Below are 17,746 nucleotides of genomic sequence, written 5' to 3'. Positions count from 1 at the left end.
CTATTGTTGATAGCTGCTTAGAAAGAAAAACATCAGTAGGCAGTCTGGGACTTGTGATTTTGACCATTTGATAGCCAAAGATGACTGGACCAAAGCACCACTCAAGGGAATTGAGATAAATAAAATTAGCTTCATATAAAGGGTAAATTTAGCATTAGGAACTTCTGGTTGTTGTTGTTTTGTGAAGCATTTGGGGATACTTGCCCATGGTCACAGAGCTAGTGTTAAGTGTATGAGGTTGGATTTGAACAACTGCCTACAGAATCTTTGCTCTATGCACTGCACTATCTGGATAATGTTAGAAACTTCTGGAAAACAAAATAATACTTAAAATGATGTATCAATGTTGTTTCCTTCCATGGGACGGGACAAATCAAGATAATTTCTAAGGGTATTCGGAAAGCAAGAGGAAGAAGCTTTTAATGTTAGATTGGGAAGGCCTTTTTCAAAGGTAGTGCCATGTGAGAGTTATTTAAATAAAGTTAGATTATTTTGTCTTGCAAAAAAAATGAGTGAAGAAGGTATGAAAACTGCTTTTTGAGGATTTGAAAGTATCGGGGAAGAAGGCTTTAGACTTGATTTTGCTTGGCCTAAGTTGGCAGAATGAAAAGAAACAGATGAAAGTTCAAAGTGCCAGGGAAAAATTTCTTATCAGTATTATCCCAAAGTGCAAGGGGCCTTCTCAAGAGATAGAAAGATCCCTTTTATTTGAGAATTTCAAGATAATGCTAAATGACCATATGTCAGTATGTTGAGGAGTAAATTCATTTTCATTATACATTGCACTAGACATTAATCTTCCCAGGTCTTACACATGGAGAATATGAATATTAGAGAGAATAGTGTCTATATGTTTACAATTTATGTTAAGTAAAATATGTCATCAGTGATATACACATATAATGATATGTATATATGTATGTACATATACATATATACATTATATATATATATATGTGTGTGTATATATATATATATATATATGTTCCTATACATATAAATATAAAATACTGCTTTGAGGAAAATAATACATTTCTTATTTTTTATCAACATAGGCCTGTACTCTTCAAAGTTGATTTCCTTTCATTGAGCTCCATGGGTTTATTTGTTCAGGTAGGTGTGTTCCATGACAAGTTATTACTGTATTTAGATTTTTTTAAATGTTAGTCATTTTCTGTCATTTTTAGAGAATCCTAATGGTGCATATTTGAAATAGAAATATTACTTTTTCATTTGAATGAAAGTAAAACATAAAAGGATGTTTCATAAGGATGACTGAACTTTAATAAGTAGATCTAAAAAAAGTATGACATAGTTATAATTTCACTGCTTAATCTGAAGTTTCCTTTTAGTTCTTTATTATCTGATCTTTTGAACTATACACAATACAGATGTATGCAAACTTTTTTTAAAATTGCATTTTGATACCATGCCATTTCTTGTTATTTTCTACAAGTTATAATAAACATTAGCTACAATCTGAAGGAAATTTGAGTATCTAGAAGAATTCAATAGAGGACATCTTATAAACCAATACTATTCTGACACTAAAGAATGCACTGAAGTGTTTGTGAATAAAATTCCATTAAATCTGCAACAACAGAACAGTAACACTGAATAAAAATACAAAGTGAAATGAATGGGCACAATGAAGTCAGCATTTGGGAGAGTACTTACTTTCATAATGAATCTTGAATCCATTATTAGAACGACTGTTGTCTGTTGTAAATAGAAGGTAAATGAAATTGCTGCTACTAAACAGAAACTGGGGGACTTGAGTTCCATTGTAAGATCCAAGTAAAGGTGACAGAAGATTTGGCCCATCATGAACTTCCAAAACATCATAATTGAGTTCAGTCTGAAATCTAAGATACAAGAGACTTACATATGAATGTACATTTAATGATAAAAGAGCATATATAAAATTTAAACTTTTTTTTAATCTTTCTAATTTTTATGTCATATTTTAAATAAATTTACCTTATTTATTTTGAAATTCATGACAATAATGTAAAATATTTTTCATAAGTAATGTTATTTTATATATTTTATATAAAGAGACACAATATGTATAAGTGTTTCCTATGGTCAATATTTCTGTCATTAGCTCCAATGCTATCTCCTGTAGAAGGCCTTTCATCTACCTAAATCCTATGCTATTATTCCTCATTCACCAGTCTTTCCTTCTAAGGACTATTTCCTTATACCTTTTTTTGTTTGTAGCTATTTCTTTAAATTTTACATTTTTAGTACAATGTAAAGTTTCTGGAGAGCAAGGACAATTTTTGCTTTTCTATGTATCTCTAGAGTTCAGTGTCCAGTATTTAATAATAATTCTTAACTACTGCTCTTAATATATCATTGAACATTTTAGATTTTACAAGGACATTTCTCACTTCCAAAATAGTTCTCTTAAATCATTCATTATCTTTCTTTTTAAAATAAAGCTTTTAACATGAAATCTTGAAATTATATTTATTTTCTAATTCCATTAGAAAAATTAAATTGCATAAGGACATATGAAATGATTTTAATTTTAAGATCACATGTCATTTTTAAAAGATGTAAATATTAAAAATAAGAATTTATTTCCTTAATTTTAAGATCACATGTCATTTTTAAAAGATGTAAATATTAAAAATAAGAATTTATTTCCTTAATATGTTCTTTTATTGAATTATTACTAGACATTTTAGTCTCTCCTTAACTAATACTTATTGCACACTAAAAAATATACCATATTCTGAATCTAGTTCACAGATTTTTAATGTGTACAAAATCTAAATTGAACCATTTTAACCTAATTTCCTACATTAAATAAATTTTCAAGTATAAATTTTCAATGTATTGAGAATATTGGGACTAAAGGGAGGATTACAGTGGAATATATTATAAAAATTGCACTTCTTTCTCAAATTGTAGTCAATTACTAGTTTTAAAAGAAATTCCAGTCATAGAATTTTGATCTTTCAATGCCAACAACATATCTTTACTAAATCTAAATGAACTTCCCAAATATCTCATTATTTTGCTGTAATCATTATATAAATATATTATAGACATCTAATTGTCTACATATATATATATATATATATATGTATATATATATATATATATATAAAACTATATATAGTTAGTTTTTAAGAGGTCTATAATGTCATTTTACCTATCATTTTCAAATAACAGTGAGCTAAAACAAATTAGGTATTTTACTCCTTTAAAAATAAGAGAAACATAATGATGTTAAGACTTTAGCTTAATTATAATTAATTGGAAACAATAACTCAGAATATGAATTAACAATTAAAATGTGATTTTAAGTAATTTAAATAATTATAACTGTTATGTGTTTCAGAGTGTTTTAGCATAGATCTATATGTTTACCCTATTTAAATTTTTTTTCATAAATTTAGTTTACTCCCATCTTTGCAGACAAAGCAACTAGCTTTTTTCCTAAATGAAACTTCGGGTTCAGGAAAATATAATAGGACCACAGGGATATCCACAGGAAGATACTTAATCCTTGAAACAAATGTGTTATATGGGTTTCCATGAATTATGGATTTCTGTTATTCCAGCTACTTGGTTTGCCAGCCTACTTGTGGTATTAAAAATTAAGTTCAATCCTGAAGAACCTATCTCAAATAACCAACTAGCTAAAATCAGATGTAAAAGGATCCAGAGATTAATTTGGATCAAAGCATGGAAAACTTTTATATTAAATAGTTTAGGGACCTCAATTACTAATGGAGTGAAAGATTTGCTTTGTACAGCTTTTTAAAGAAAATAACTATGGAACGAAAACTAGAATTATTATAATAACAAAGAAACTCAGAGACAGTCACAAAAGATGTTAATTATAGAATTATAGAAAATGGCATAGAGAGACAAGAAAGCAATACAGGATGCTTCATAATAAACTTTACACATTTCTTATTCATAACTATAGCTTAAAGATCACAAAATTACATTTTATACTGTTGTTTTGATTTAAAAGACCACCCTATGCCACTTAGCATAATTTTATTACTTTTTTATAATAATTATATAATAATTTTATTATTATTTTAAAAAATTCTCCATTTTGTTCTCAAACTTTAAATTGTGTCTTTAAAAATCATGAGAAAATAAAAGTCTTTTGTTTAATAACAAGACAAGATATTCACATTAAGTCCACATAGGTACTTTGGAAGTTAGCAGATCTAAGCCAAGAAGAATAGCATTAAATTCTCCTACATGGCTAATAACATACTTTCATGAAGAGTTTAAGGAATTTTGAAACAGGAAAAGGAGGTTAAGTTTTGGGACAATTTCTGTATGATTCCTGAGTATAGAAAAGCAAAAGACATAAAAACAATAAAACAGCTTATTCCAAAAGAGATAACTAGACATTAAAGGAAAGTTGAATAATAAAGAATATGACTTCCTTTTTGAATAGGTCAAGAAGCATCATAGAAATGAGTTTCTTTTAACACCAGATTTGAGAATGCTATAGGTTCTGAGAGACAACACCTTCCATAAGCAAGAATTAAATGAAATGTGACTATAAGGATGCAATTCTTTAGGTCTGAAATAAATGTATGTTGTAAATGGGCTGTATTAGAAATCATTAAGCAAAAGGCAGAGATTTACAAGGATTTTAGTGTGGGGGGTTGTTTCATTTTGTATTTGTTATATAATAATACTTATTAAACTTTTCATCATCCTATAACAGAGACAAAATCTATTCATCAAAACATATTGAACTATTATCTTCCATTCACATGTTATAGCAGAGAAGAGTTGACTCTGGGTGCTCAAAGACTAGACCAGCTGAATGCAAGTTCTTGGTGTAGAAATATTCAACATATAATTCAACTGCCTTCCTCATGTTGATTATTTCCTACTTATCCTGTCTCTTGTTTCTTGTATATAGTTTGTATCCTGTATTCCCCCTAGATTTTGAGCTTTTATTGAGGGCAGTGACTGTCTTTTGCCTTTTAATTATCACCAATACCTGACACTCTATGCACATGGTAGGTCCTTCATAAATGCTTAATTAATTAATTAATTAATTAATTCCTTGAAGGAAGAGCTGACTCTGAAGTAGATCATGTATCTGTCACATGAAGACAAGTGTAAGGGTTTAGTCAAAGGATTACTCAAGTATACAAAGGCCCTGCACTACATTGACCGGGTGGTCTATTTTTTTTTTCACCCTTTGGCCAGAGTACCTCATAAAGATGTTACTATTGATGCCCCAGTGACAGAATATTTTGTATAACATTAGAGGTTGAAATTTAATAAATTAGTCTTTTCTTAAATATATTTGTGGTTTTCCTCTTGGGCTTTTATCTTGCCATATGAAGTAAAAAATAATTGTGGGATGTGATTGGACTTGTAGGACTATGGGCAAGACAGTTTTTCAGAGCCTCATTTTCCTCATCTATAAATAGTCACAAAAATTCTAGTTTTTCATTACTCACAAGACTTTGGGAAGGAATCATTTTGCATATCTTAAAGGGTCATATACAGATGCAATATAATTGTTGTTCATATTAAAATTATAATCTAGTAGCTCCCCCTTTATAATGTATCCGGTGTGGAATAAATAAGTATAGAACTATGTTTTTATCATTTCTCTTTAAAATTAATAGTCAATCCTGTATGTGCAAAAATGTTTGAGGCAGCCATTTTTGTAGTGGCTAGAAATTGGAAATTGAATGGATTCACATCAATTGGAGAATGGCTGAATACATTATAGTATATTAATGTTATGAATATTATTGTTCTGTAAGAAATGACAAGCACGATGATTTCAGAGAGGCCTGGAGTCTTACATGAACTGAGCATAAAGTAAGTGAAACGAGCAGAGCCAAGAGATCAGTATACACTTCAAAAACAATAGGATGATCAATTCTGTGGCTCTCTTCAACAATGGGATGACCCAAATCAATTACAATTATTCAGTAATGAAGAGAACCAACTACACCCAGCAAAAGAACTATGGAAAATGAGTGTGGACCACAACATAGCATTTCCATTCTTTCTCTTATTGTCTGCTTGCATTTTTGTTTTCCTTCTCAGGTTATTTTTACAACTTTTTTCTAAATTTGATTTTTTTTTTGTACAGCAAGATAACTGTATAAATATGTATACACATATTGTATTTAACATATATTTTAACATATTTAACATGTATTGGACTACCTTCCATCTAAGGGAGAGGGTGGGAGGAAGGAGGGAAAAAGTTGGAACAGAAAGTTTTGCAAAGATCAATGTTGAAAAAATTACCCACGCATATGTTTTGTAAATAAAAAGCTATTAAAATTAATAGTCAATGATTATTCTTGATGAAATAAAAATTACAAGCAATAATGTATAATTTTCCAACTTATCTTCTTTTTCATAAACTTTCCAACCAAAATATTATGAGTTCTCAAGCAACAAAAGGCAAATGACATGTTATTTTTTTAATATAAAATGAAATTTATCATTGTATACCGAATCCTGTCATACTATATCAAGCATGAGTTATTAAGATTTCATGTCTGGAGTGTGTGTTCTGTGACTTTTGCCTGAAGATTACAATGATTTCATAGATTGTCCTGAGAATAAGTTATTATAAATAAGACTAATGAGTAAGAGACCTGTTTGAAAGAATGGGGTTAAGAGATATTCTCTAAATCCTACATTCCTCTTGTGTTTCCTCTATGGGTCAGCTACTATCAGGGGAGAAAGATGGTTCTTCATCAATGTCTGCCCTTTTACTCATTGGGACTGATAATTATTTCTAAATTGAAGATTTTTATAACTAACTGGTAGGCTTTTCCTAAGATGCTATGACTTTAACATTATTTTCTGGAAATATGTTACCTGATTAAATTCACGTGATGAAGAATCACTCCTCTTCCATTCTTCTGAATTTCTCTTATATGGAAGATACATTTTTTTCAAATGGATATGTTTTAAAGAGACTAGAACTCTATTGTATTGAGATTGAAGAGAAAGACAGAGGAGAATCGTATTCCTATTCCAAAGGTGAATAGAGGAAGGTGTCACAGCTAGACAGATTAATACTGTGCCAGCCAATTGACAAACATTTATTAGGCAATCATCTACATGATATGCCAGTTATGTGGAAAGAACTAAATATGTAAAGAAAGGCAAAAGTTAATTCTCTGACTTAAAGGCACTCACTCACAATCTTTTGACACAAGTAACTTTGTGCAAACAATTTGCAACAAGGATAAATAAAAAAAATAATCAATAGAGGGTAGATATTATAATTAAGAAAGATTTGGAGAATTGGAAAAGAGGAGAACTGAAAGTTAACAAAAAAAAAAAAAAAAGATTGTGACTGTTCCAGGGAGAAAGAAATATGGGTTTTAGTAGTAGAGAGAGAGAAAAAAAGGGGAAAAAAGATTAAATGAGAGATAAAGCCCTAATTACATAAAGTGGATCTAATATACTTTAGAATGGTCAGATCAGATCATGAATATTGTATTCATTTCTGGGTGCTTTATTTTAAAAACACCTAAATTGGAACAAGTCAAAAGGAGGAGTGCCCAACATTGAAAGAACTCAAAATCAAGTCATATGGTGAATAATTGAAGAAATTGAAGATGTTCAGTATGGAAACAAGAAAGAAAGATCATTATTCTCAAGTTTTAAGAGAGTTTCCACAAAGAAGTGAAATATATATATTTGTTTCAAAGTATATACTTGAGAAAATTAATATTAGCATATTTTATCATTTTCTATAACAATTCATTGGGGAGTTATTAATTACAGCTTGTGTTTATATAGTGATTTAGAGTTTTGAAAATACTTTCTTTAAAACAATCCTGTAAAGGTCTAGTATGGATATTATTCCAAGTTTATAAGTGAGGAAACTGAGGTTCAGGGATAGACCATCAAGAGCTAGAATAAAATTCTTAGGAAAGAGTTGGTTAAAGGTCAAAGGATTCTTAATGATCAAGAAAGTATCCAAGCTTTTTCATGTTATGAATATGCTATTTCAAACTTTTGAAAGTAGCAAGGTGACTGAGTAAATATTATGCTGAACTTGGAGTCAGGAAAACCTGAGTTCAAATCCATCTTCAGACACTTACTAGTTATGTTATCCTCAGCAAGTCACTTAATTTCTATTTGCCTTAATCTATTAGAAAAGGAAATTGTAAAGTTCTCAAACTTTCTCCCAAGAAAATCTTATGGAGACTATGATATGGTTCACAAGATCATGAGGGATCAGATATGACTAAAAAACTGAAAAACAATAGTTATAAAGTGCCAGGTTAAGGTTTTAGGAGACAAATGGCAGGTGAGAAGAGAGAAGAATCCATAATCTTTATAGAATTATACAAAATTCATGCAAAAATAGTTAAAATTATATTTGTAATGTGCTTATCACTGTATCTGAGAAATAGGCTTAATTGTTGCTTAATTCTCTCTATTCCTGTCTCTAATATAAAGAGATGCTCAAGGAAAACTCTTAGGTGGAATTACCATAGGGACCCAAGGTAACATAACCTAAAAAATATTCCCAAAATGAACTAATAATGAATTCAGACACACACCTGAGTTGTATTAACAGAACTTAGTTTTAATGTGGATATGTGCAAATCTCTGCAACTTAGAATAGCCAAGAATATTTTGGCATTTAGAGAAGTCAATTTTTAAAAAGTGTCATTATATAGAAAGGGAACTGTAGGTGGCTTAACTGATACGAATTACTTTATCTGTGATTAGACTTGAATTGAAGCTAATTCAGGTGAATTCTTCTTCTATAGATTTAATGATGACTACATGAACTCACAAAGTATTCAGATAAAGTCACTTAATTTTTTTTCCTTTGGCTCCAGAGGATAATGAATTATTTCTAGGAGTTAATAAGCATAAGTAATAAATAAATAACTATTTGAATTAATCAAATTAGATCACTGCTTTTTACATTGCATTTTTATTGTGGTACTAAGGAGAACATTTAGCATTAAAATCAAAACAAGATAGAGAACATATATTACAAGTGTCCAGGAGGCCAGAATAGGAATCACTTTCCTGCTCTTGAATTGCTTTTTCCAATCATCTATTAAGTACTTTATTTTCTAAGTATATTTCTTAGGAATCATTTTCCATGTTGATTTTGTCTCCTAGTTTTACTTAAAGATTTCATTTTGTACTACATAAAACAGGTTAAGAAACTAGCAAAGCATAAATGAGTAACCTAGTATATTATATAAATAAATCACAATACTTATGTATACATTTATGTGCATGCACATGTAAGTACACAAATATGCCTAATGTAAAATAAAACATAAATTATTTCTCATTTTCTTGTAATATTTGTAAAAAGTATATTAAGATTTAAATTGAACTTTTTATCTAGCAAACTGATTTTAAATATGGGTTCTAATTAAGACTGATTATGCAGCACTAGATTTTGACATTTCAAATTTAATAAAAATTACCTAATCTCTACTCTATTATATGGGATCATAGATTCATAGATTCAGGACTGAATAGGACCTTAGAGGAAATCAAGTAAAATCCTTCATTTTACAGATGAAGAAATATTCGCAGATGGTTTAGGTTACATGCCACAACTCACAAATTAGTAGCTGTGGGATTTGAACTCAGGTGTTTCAAACTAAGCCCAATGCCCTGTTCACATGCCAGTAGATTAAAAATACCATGAATGTAATCAAAAGCACTCTGCTATTACATTTGGGATTTTTACACAAAATATGATTCTCATTGTAGAGAAATTGGACTGAGAGATTCGCCTACTACTTTGTACAGACAAAAGAATATACAAAGCAAAATACTTTTTTTAAATAATGTAAACAATTGTAAAAATAAGTCATTTCAGTATAATAGTCATTATTTGTATGGTCTATGGACACGAATATTATCACTTTAATATATAAAGTAAAAATATATATCATAAGGAGATTTCTTTCTGAATTACTTGTTTCTCTATAAGGGAGTATTTTGAGTAATGTTTGATTTCTTAAAGGTAGTTAAACTTGATTGTTAATCTATATGAACCTCCCCATCTTACCAGATAGTGAGCTACCTGGGGAATAAGAAAGATATGTCAAGTTGAAAATAAGGTTTTTAGGGAAAATGATTTCAAATAATATTCCTGACCCATGAAGGGTTGAACTTATATGCTATGTTTCCATAATCACAATATGAGATTCATCCATGCTCTTTTGAAGAGCAGGTAAGTTCAGATAGCTAGGATAGATTGTAAGTATCTGAAACTAAAGCATAGTGTTGATTAGAATGTATTTACAACACCTTTGCCTCCTGAAAGTCAACAGAGCAGAATTCACGTGCCTTTCAAAATATGGCACAACTAAACTCATTAAACTAAAGGTCACAGATGCATAACTCAATAGTGTATATTTCTATAAAGTATAAAGGTCATGCATGCATATCTCAGTTGTATGCTGCAACATTTAACACAGAAAATTAACTTAAGAATATGCTGAAAGCTTAAAGAAAGTCAAATATGAAAGCTATACAATTATAAAATGCAATTTTATTATATCATAATTTGAAATTCTTTAGAAAATATCAACAATTTTTATAGTTACAACTTAAAAAAAAAAAGAAAAGTGTTTGTCAAGACCTTTCGAATGTAATTTTGATAGAGTGTCCAGGTTCAGCTTCAATCACCCACTCACAATTCAAGGAGTCTTTGTAATACCCTGGCCATCCTGGGGAAAGGATCACTCCACTGGGAGAGGAAAAATGTCCACCACATGGAGCTGAAAAATCAAATAAATAAGAAAAATAAGAATAAGACGTTTTCTTTAAGGATGTTAAGAGTAATTGTCAGCAATATTGTACACATGGATATTTGAAAAACCTGCTTTTGAGTTAAGCTATATAAATGCTTCTAAACATGTAATAAATTATTTCTGATATTAAATTAGCTTTTGCTCTATGATTAGTCAGTTACTTCTTAGAATATTGTTTAGACTCATTAGGCAAAATAAAGTTTTCCCCATGCTCAAGTCTCAAAATAAGATCCTTTACTAATTTCCCATACACAGATCCCTAGTACCATTTCTTCAGTCTTAAAAGTATCACTGCACTTAGATATGAAAGGGACCTTTGTTATGTTAATTCTCTCATTTTATCCATTAGGCCCAAGGAAGGTAAAACAACTGGGAATATATAAATATATATATATATATATATGTATGTATATATAATATATATATATATATATGAATATGTATGTATATATATGTGTGTGTGTGTATACACACATAACACATATATAAAATAGTCCTTATTAATTAGGGTACCTTGAGGGAATCACAACTAAATCACTGAACCAATCTAACCTTTCTACTATTTCTTTGCATCCCAATTTACTTGCCATAATAACCTATTAATATCATTTTGCCATGATATTTCTATGCTTCAGAACTTGAACCAATTCTTTATTAATTGTTATTACTTCTATTGTCATTCATATCCACGTAAACTCTTCAGTTTATCATTCAAAAACTTCTACCTTTCACAGAATCATAGACAAAATGGTATATTTAAAGAAAGAATTATAGCTTTTGATTTTTCCAAGTACTTGCAAAGATAATGTTCAACATTCACCTTTGAAAAACCTTGTGTTCAAACTTTTTTCTCCCTCCCTCCCTTTTCCTCCCTTCCTCTAGACAGCAAACAATCCAATGTAGGTTAAAAGTGCAATTCTGAGCATATTTCCAAATTCATATGCTGTGCAAGAAAAATCTGATCAAAAAGGGGAAAAACATGATCAGAGAGAGAAAAGAAAAAAAAAACACAAAAGCAAACAACAACAAAAAGGTAAAAATACTAAATTTCCAGCCACATTTAATCTTCATGTCCCACCCATGTTCTAGTTTGTCTCTGGATGTCCATGGCTCTTTCCATCAAGCCTATTAGAATTGCCTTGAATCACCTCATTGTTGAAAAGAGCTAAGTCCCACACAGTTCATAATTGCATAATCTTGTTGCTGCTGTGTCTCTTGGTTCTGCTCATAAAGATGGAATTCTTAATATGTATGTGTGTGTATGTGTGTATGATAAGTACCTAATAGGCAATCTAGTAAAGCTTATTGAGCCATTCCCATAATAATGCTTTTAAAAATACAAAACACACAGTATTACAAAGGAAACCAACTGTCTTGGGGAGAAAATATTTTTCCCATTCAAATTCATGTACTTCCTGAAATTGATACATGCAACCCTAGAGACTCTATAAATCCCAAGTGGACAACCCCTGCTTTAAAATGATTTAATCACATATACACCTTCATTTTGTGTGTGAGTAAATGGATTCCCAGAAAGGTTAAATACATGATTTACTCAATCAATGGCAGTCAGGGTGACAACAACAAACTTTTCATCCCTAGTCTAGTTTTTTTTTTTTTTTCCCCCACCACTCCAGACTATATTATCTTTAATTTAATCTTTCATAAACCCACAAAAAATAAGCATTTATTAAATAACTACTGTGAGCAAAGTAGTCTGTTAAGTTAGGAATACAAAGGTAAAACAAACAAACAAAAAATAACAAAAAATTCTTTGACATCTCTGCTGTAACACATCTGTTCATAGTCAATACTGAATTGTTAAAAATCCTTTCTACACTTCCAAACATTGGGAATTCTTTGAAATGTGGAATCTTTCCACCACGCTGTTTTCATTGTGTTTTTCAAGTATTATTTCAACATTCTCTTTGTCTTGAAAGTTTTCCTAATAGAATTAACTTCACACATGTTACTAACTATCCAATATAAAAGTGAAAAGGATAGCTTCAGCAGAGGCTTCAGTGGAGAATTTTCAATGAAAGTGGGGGAGCACTTCTTGGGTATTGTAGCAGGAACTCTCTTTTGAATATTGATTCTGAGCTACCTCTGAAATCTATGTCTCAATTGTTGTTGTTATTGTTTTTTCATATGTAAAATGGTGGTCATTGCATCATTAAATTTGAGAGGATAAATACCTCACATGGCTAATAAGTGCCAGATCCAAAACTCCACCAAATAGAAATCAGGTCTATTTTCTTAGTAACTTTTCCTACAAAATCATAGGATTATAAATTAAAGGAATAGGAGACCTCAGACCATTTATAATTTATTAAAAATAAAAAAGTTCTTAAAGCCACTGAACCATAAACGAGGTCCATAAATAGGTTTCTGGGGTTCTATAAACTTTAATTGGAAAAATATATCTTTATTTTCACTGATCTCTGACTTAAATTTAAGCATTTCTTTTAATTATGAATATAAGTAATAAGCATTATTTTAATAAAGGATTGATAAATTTCACCAAACTTTTTAAGGGGTTTAAGATATAATAAAGGATTAAGAATCCTTTATCTAGTCCAACATTCTCATTGCACAGATGAGGAAACTAAGGCATATAGACTTTAAGTAATTTGCCCCATTTCACCAAGGTATTAGGATTTAGATTTAGATTTATAATTCAGAATCTCTGCCTCTAAAGTCAGTGCTCTTTTTGCTATACTATTCCTACTTTTCAAATAAAGCTGTGCTTTTATGCAGGGACAAGCATTCTATATACATGATGATTAGATGATGGAAATAGATGCCTTCTTCTTAAACTCTTGAACTGTGAAGGGCTGAAGCTCTTGAGTCAATGCACTGGGTCGGACAATTGAGCACTTGAGGCTAATTACTGATTTGACAATACTCTAGCAGGGGTTTTCAAACTACTGCCCTCAGCCAGATGCAGCCCCCTAAGGACGTTTATGTGGCCCACAGGGTTATGACAAATGGGCTGAGGGGTGGAGAGTGTGAGTTTTTGTTTTTACTCTAGTTCGATACTCCAAGAGTCTGAGGGACAGTGAACTGGCCTCCTATTTTAAAAGTTTGAGGACCTCTGGGAATATGCTTGGAAAATGGCCCTGTGCTGGCCCAATCGTTTAGTGTATACAGAGAATTGTGGGAGGGACTCGGAGGTATAGTGAGACTAGCCAGTGTCACTTAGGGGAGAGAGACAACAAGTTGAGGTTGCAGAGATCCTACATGTCCACTCTCTCTTCACTTCTACCACTAAACACCAAGAATGAAGACTTTTGCTTATCCTGACTCCGGCTGATTCTAAGGCAGGGGTCCTTAAACTATGGCCCATGGGCCAAATGCTGCCCACTGAGGACATTTATGCGGCCTGCCGGGTTATAGCAAAATCAGACCTGAAGTGATGTTCGACCTAAACTCGAGATAGCAGAGCACACTATCGACTCTGGGCTGAGGCGGCAGAGACAGAGTGTGAGGCGCTCCAACAGTCTGAGGGACAGTGAACTGACCCCCTATTTAAAAACTTTAAGGACTACTGCTCTAAGGTACTCAGGGTCCTAATGTGGTCGCCACATTGAACCACTTAAATAGTGAAAATATTCAGTAAGGCATTCCCCAAATAAAGACTTGTTACCAGAAAATAAGAGATACTGAGAGAGAATACTGAAACACTGTCAGATTGGAAGGAACTGCTATAATTACCAATTAATAATGTAGGCCACAAACTAGATTTGTATGCAGAAACAGAGAAGAAAAGGTTCCAATCTTTGTAATCAGTGTAATCTTAAAATGAGCATGAATTATTTGGAAGAAGAGAAAGAAAACTACAAATCTTCTCAAAGCATACTACTGATTAGAATTATTTGAAACATGCTTGTATATGTGGGGTAGGGAACAGACTGTGTGGTTACTATATAAAATACAAATCATTTTAAGGTCTGAAAAAGTTCAAGAAGTTTCCAGAGGTACTTATAAGTAGTAATTAATAAATAATAGTAAAAGCAAAGGAGAATTTCATTCCAAAAAGAGCATTATGAAGGAAAAAAAACCTATGAGTACTTTTCATACTAAAACAAAAATAAAATATGCATGGAAAGGAATTAAGATGAGTATTTCACAATTTTAGAACCAGGAAGTTTGAATGGTTTCAAAAAATATTTTTCAATTATAGGAAAATTAAGAAAATGAAGACAAATAATATTGTATCTGCCTATACATTTCTATAATTAATAATCTGGTAGGAGAAATATAGCATCATGCTATTTAGAGATCTCAAAAACTTGTGATATGATTAACATATAAGATGCATATGTTTATAACATAAAATGAAGATAAGATTGCAGGAAAGATTCAGAAAATAATTTTGGTTTTGTTTTGTGGCAAGACCTTGAATGATGGAAACAGTGCTGGGGGAAAAAAAAAAAAAAGGTATACATCCAGCAAAATTTCCAGGTTCATATGACAGTTCTTGTTGCTGTTCAGTCATTTCAGCTAAAGGTGTCTGAATCTTCATGAACCCATTTGGAATTTTCTTGGCAAAGATACTGGAGGGGTTTGGCATTTCCCTTTCCAGTTAATTTTACAGATGAGGAAACTGAGACAAACAGGGTAAAATGACTTGCCCAGGGTCACAGAGCTAGAAAGTGTTAGAGGTCAGATTTGAACTCAGAAAAATGGATCTTCCTGATTCCAAGCCCAGAACTCTATCCACTGTTCCTCTAAGTCATAGCAAAAGAAAATAGTCAAGACTGTGGTGAGATTTCCAATCTGTTTTCCCTAGTTTGATAAAGAGAAGTTCAGACTTCCTGGTTCCTAAGAACTCAAAAGTTGATAAGAATTTATGGTCCTACCCCCATCCAATCAGAACTGGATTGATGATCCCTTCTAGGAAATTCCCACCATTTACTCCACCCCTTGCCTACCCTGATCTATGGAAACATATATAATTCATTGGAATCTCACATTCCTTGCTGATACTGAATGCTTTGGAACATCAGCCCTGGAGCCAAAATGGATCCTTTGGTCCTAGAAAATCTCTCCCTCACAGAAAACCAAATAAAATATTCAAAACTCTAATCTATACCTTGCATCAGTTTCTCCAGTATTACAAAACTTTTATAATCATCCCAAAACTTTCTCTAAATAAGCAACAAATATAAATCACTCTCTCATCCACAATACAAATATTTCTAAATGGGCACCATATGAACATGGTTATAGTCTATTTTCTGTCATTAGAATCTCTGTGCAATCCATTAAATTTTCATTGGGAAACTAAAAAGGCACATCTCCAAGTTATGCTTATTGCTGCCATCTCACAGCTTAATCTTCAGGAAAAGTTACAAAGAAACTAAGATCATTTAAAACAAGGTTCTTTATGAAGGTATTTATGGATATAGTTCAGGAAGGTCTATGAATTTGAATAGAGTAAAAACAATCTCTTTTTATGTTGACTGACATTTCTAAATGAAACAGCATTTCCTTCAATTCTTAATTGGAAAAAAATATTCTGAGAAAGGATCTAAAGATTACCTGGATCTATAAGTGAAAGAAACTGAGAAGATTTAAATGAAGTGGATATGAATAGCAAGCAAGGATGAAAAAGGTCTTTGTTCTGGAAGAGCTCCATGACTTATCAGGAAATGATGCTATGACTTGCAAGTGAATTGGATTTAAGTGAAGGAAGGCTTTGCAAGGTCCCCTGCATCACTTTCCCTTTCAGAGCCATCTGGGTCCAGTAGTCAGGTATAGATCTAGATAACTGGAGATTGCCTTGAATGAAATGGGAAATTTTGGCCTTTTTAAAGTTAAAGTCTTCAACAGGTCTCTGTTAGACTGAGCCAGGACCCATTCAGAGATTAAGGATAGGTAACAATTGAGGCAAAGAATCTCCTCTTTCATCTAGTTCAAAATAATCAAAATAAACAAATAAAGATGAATAAATTTGGGATAGGAAGACCCTCAGGGTTTCTGGTCAAAGTAGAAATGAATGCTATTTACATTCAATCTAAATCAATCTAGACCCAAACAATGAGCAAATGGGGCCTGACCTAGGACCTATAGGATATTTGATTTGTGATTCTTAATGGGTTGATATTTCTGCATGAGGCTAGAACCTCAATTCCTTGGTGTTTATTTTTGAATTTCACAACTTCCCTTGATCTTTACTTTTGTTGCCCCTCAATAATACCCTTTCTCCTCTCATTTAGTACTCTCAGCACATTCCTCCTATCAAAATCTGTTCTCAGAAACTTTAATTACCTGGAGAAACAAAATACAAATAATAACAAATAAATTAATGTGTTAACCATTTCAGAGGCATTTGCACTTTCAACAGAGATCAGAAGCTTAAGCTAAAAGGATTCATCTTTAAAGAGCATATTTCAGATAAAGAATGAATGAAGAAAATTTGGCTGGATCCAAAGAAATTCGCATCTTTTTGTTCTTTAAAATCACGATAGGTATGCACCTGTGTACTTCACTAGTATTATGTAGTATGTAGCACTAGTGTAATGATAGCTCTGGTAGCAAAGTAACAGTGAAATATGAATTTCTGTCATCTCAATTTTCTGAACTACCCTTTCTAGCCTCAGTATCCTTTCTCTTCCCATACTGTATCACATATGACTCATTCTTGTACATTTTATTATCCATTAAAACAATGAACATTTAATAAGGGCTAAGTGTTTCATCAATCAGAAACATATAAAATGATGTTTAATATATATGGTTATTATCATTATCACTTACTTGCCTCACCAAGATTGTTTATGATTATGCCCATAAACTCTGATAAATCTTAACAAGCTTAAGCAGCTTTAAAAATTGAGTCAATCACTGGCTGGCTATTTATTGTGGGAGGAGCTACCTAAGCAAATATGCTTCACTATGTTAAACACAGGATAATTAACTTTTCCAGGTACAATTGTCAAAGCCAATTT

The 17,746-nt window shown here is 31.5% G+C and overlaps 1 protein-coding gene across 1 annotated transcript in view; it reads right to left on the bottom strand.

The window, feature by feature from the left end:
- The window catches only part of CSMD3 (CUB and Sushi multiple domains 3), a 1,577,676-nt gene that overhangs the window by 536,780 nt on the left and 1,023,150 nt on the right, over positions 1–17,746 (bottom strand). The window contains 2 exon segments of the mRNA XM_074266680.1: positions 1,678–1,865; positions 10,622–10,760. Coding sequence (XP_074122781.1) covers positions 1,678–1,865; positions 10,622–10,760 — 327 coding nt within the window.

This window comes from Sminthopsis crassicaudata, chromosome 1 (assembly GCF_048593235.1).
Source record: "Sminthopsis crassicaudata isolate SCR6 chromosome 1, ASM4859323v1, whole genome shotgun sequence".
In the NCBI taxonomy this organism is placed as follows: Eukaryota; Metazoa; Chordata; class Mammalia; order Dasyuromorphia; family Dasyuridae; genus Sminthopsis; species Sminthopsis crassicaudata.
Note: the sequence above shows the minus strand (reverse complement) of the source record. Positions and strands in the feature narration are given on the sequence as shown.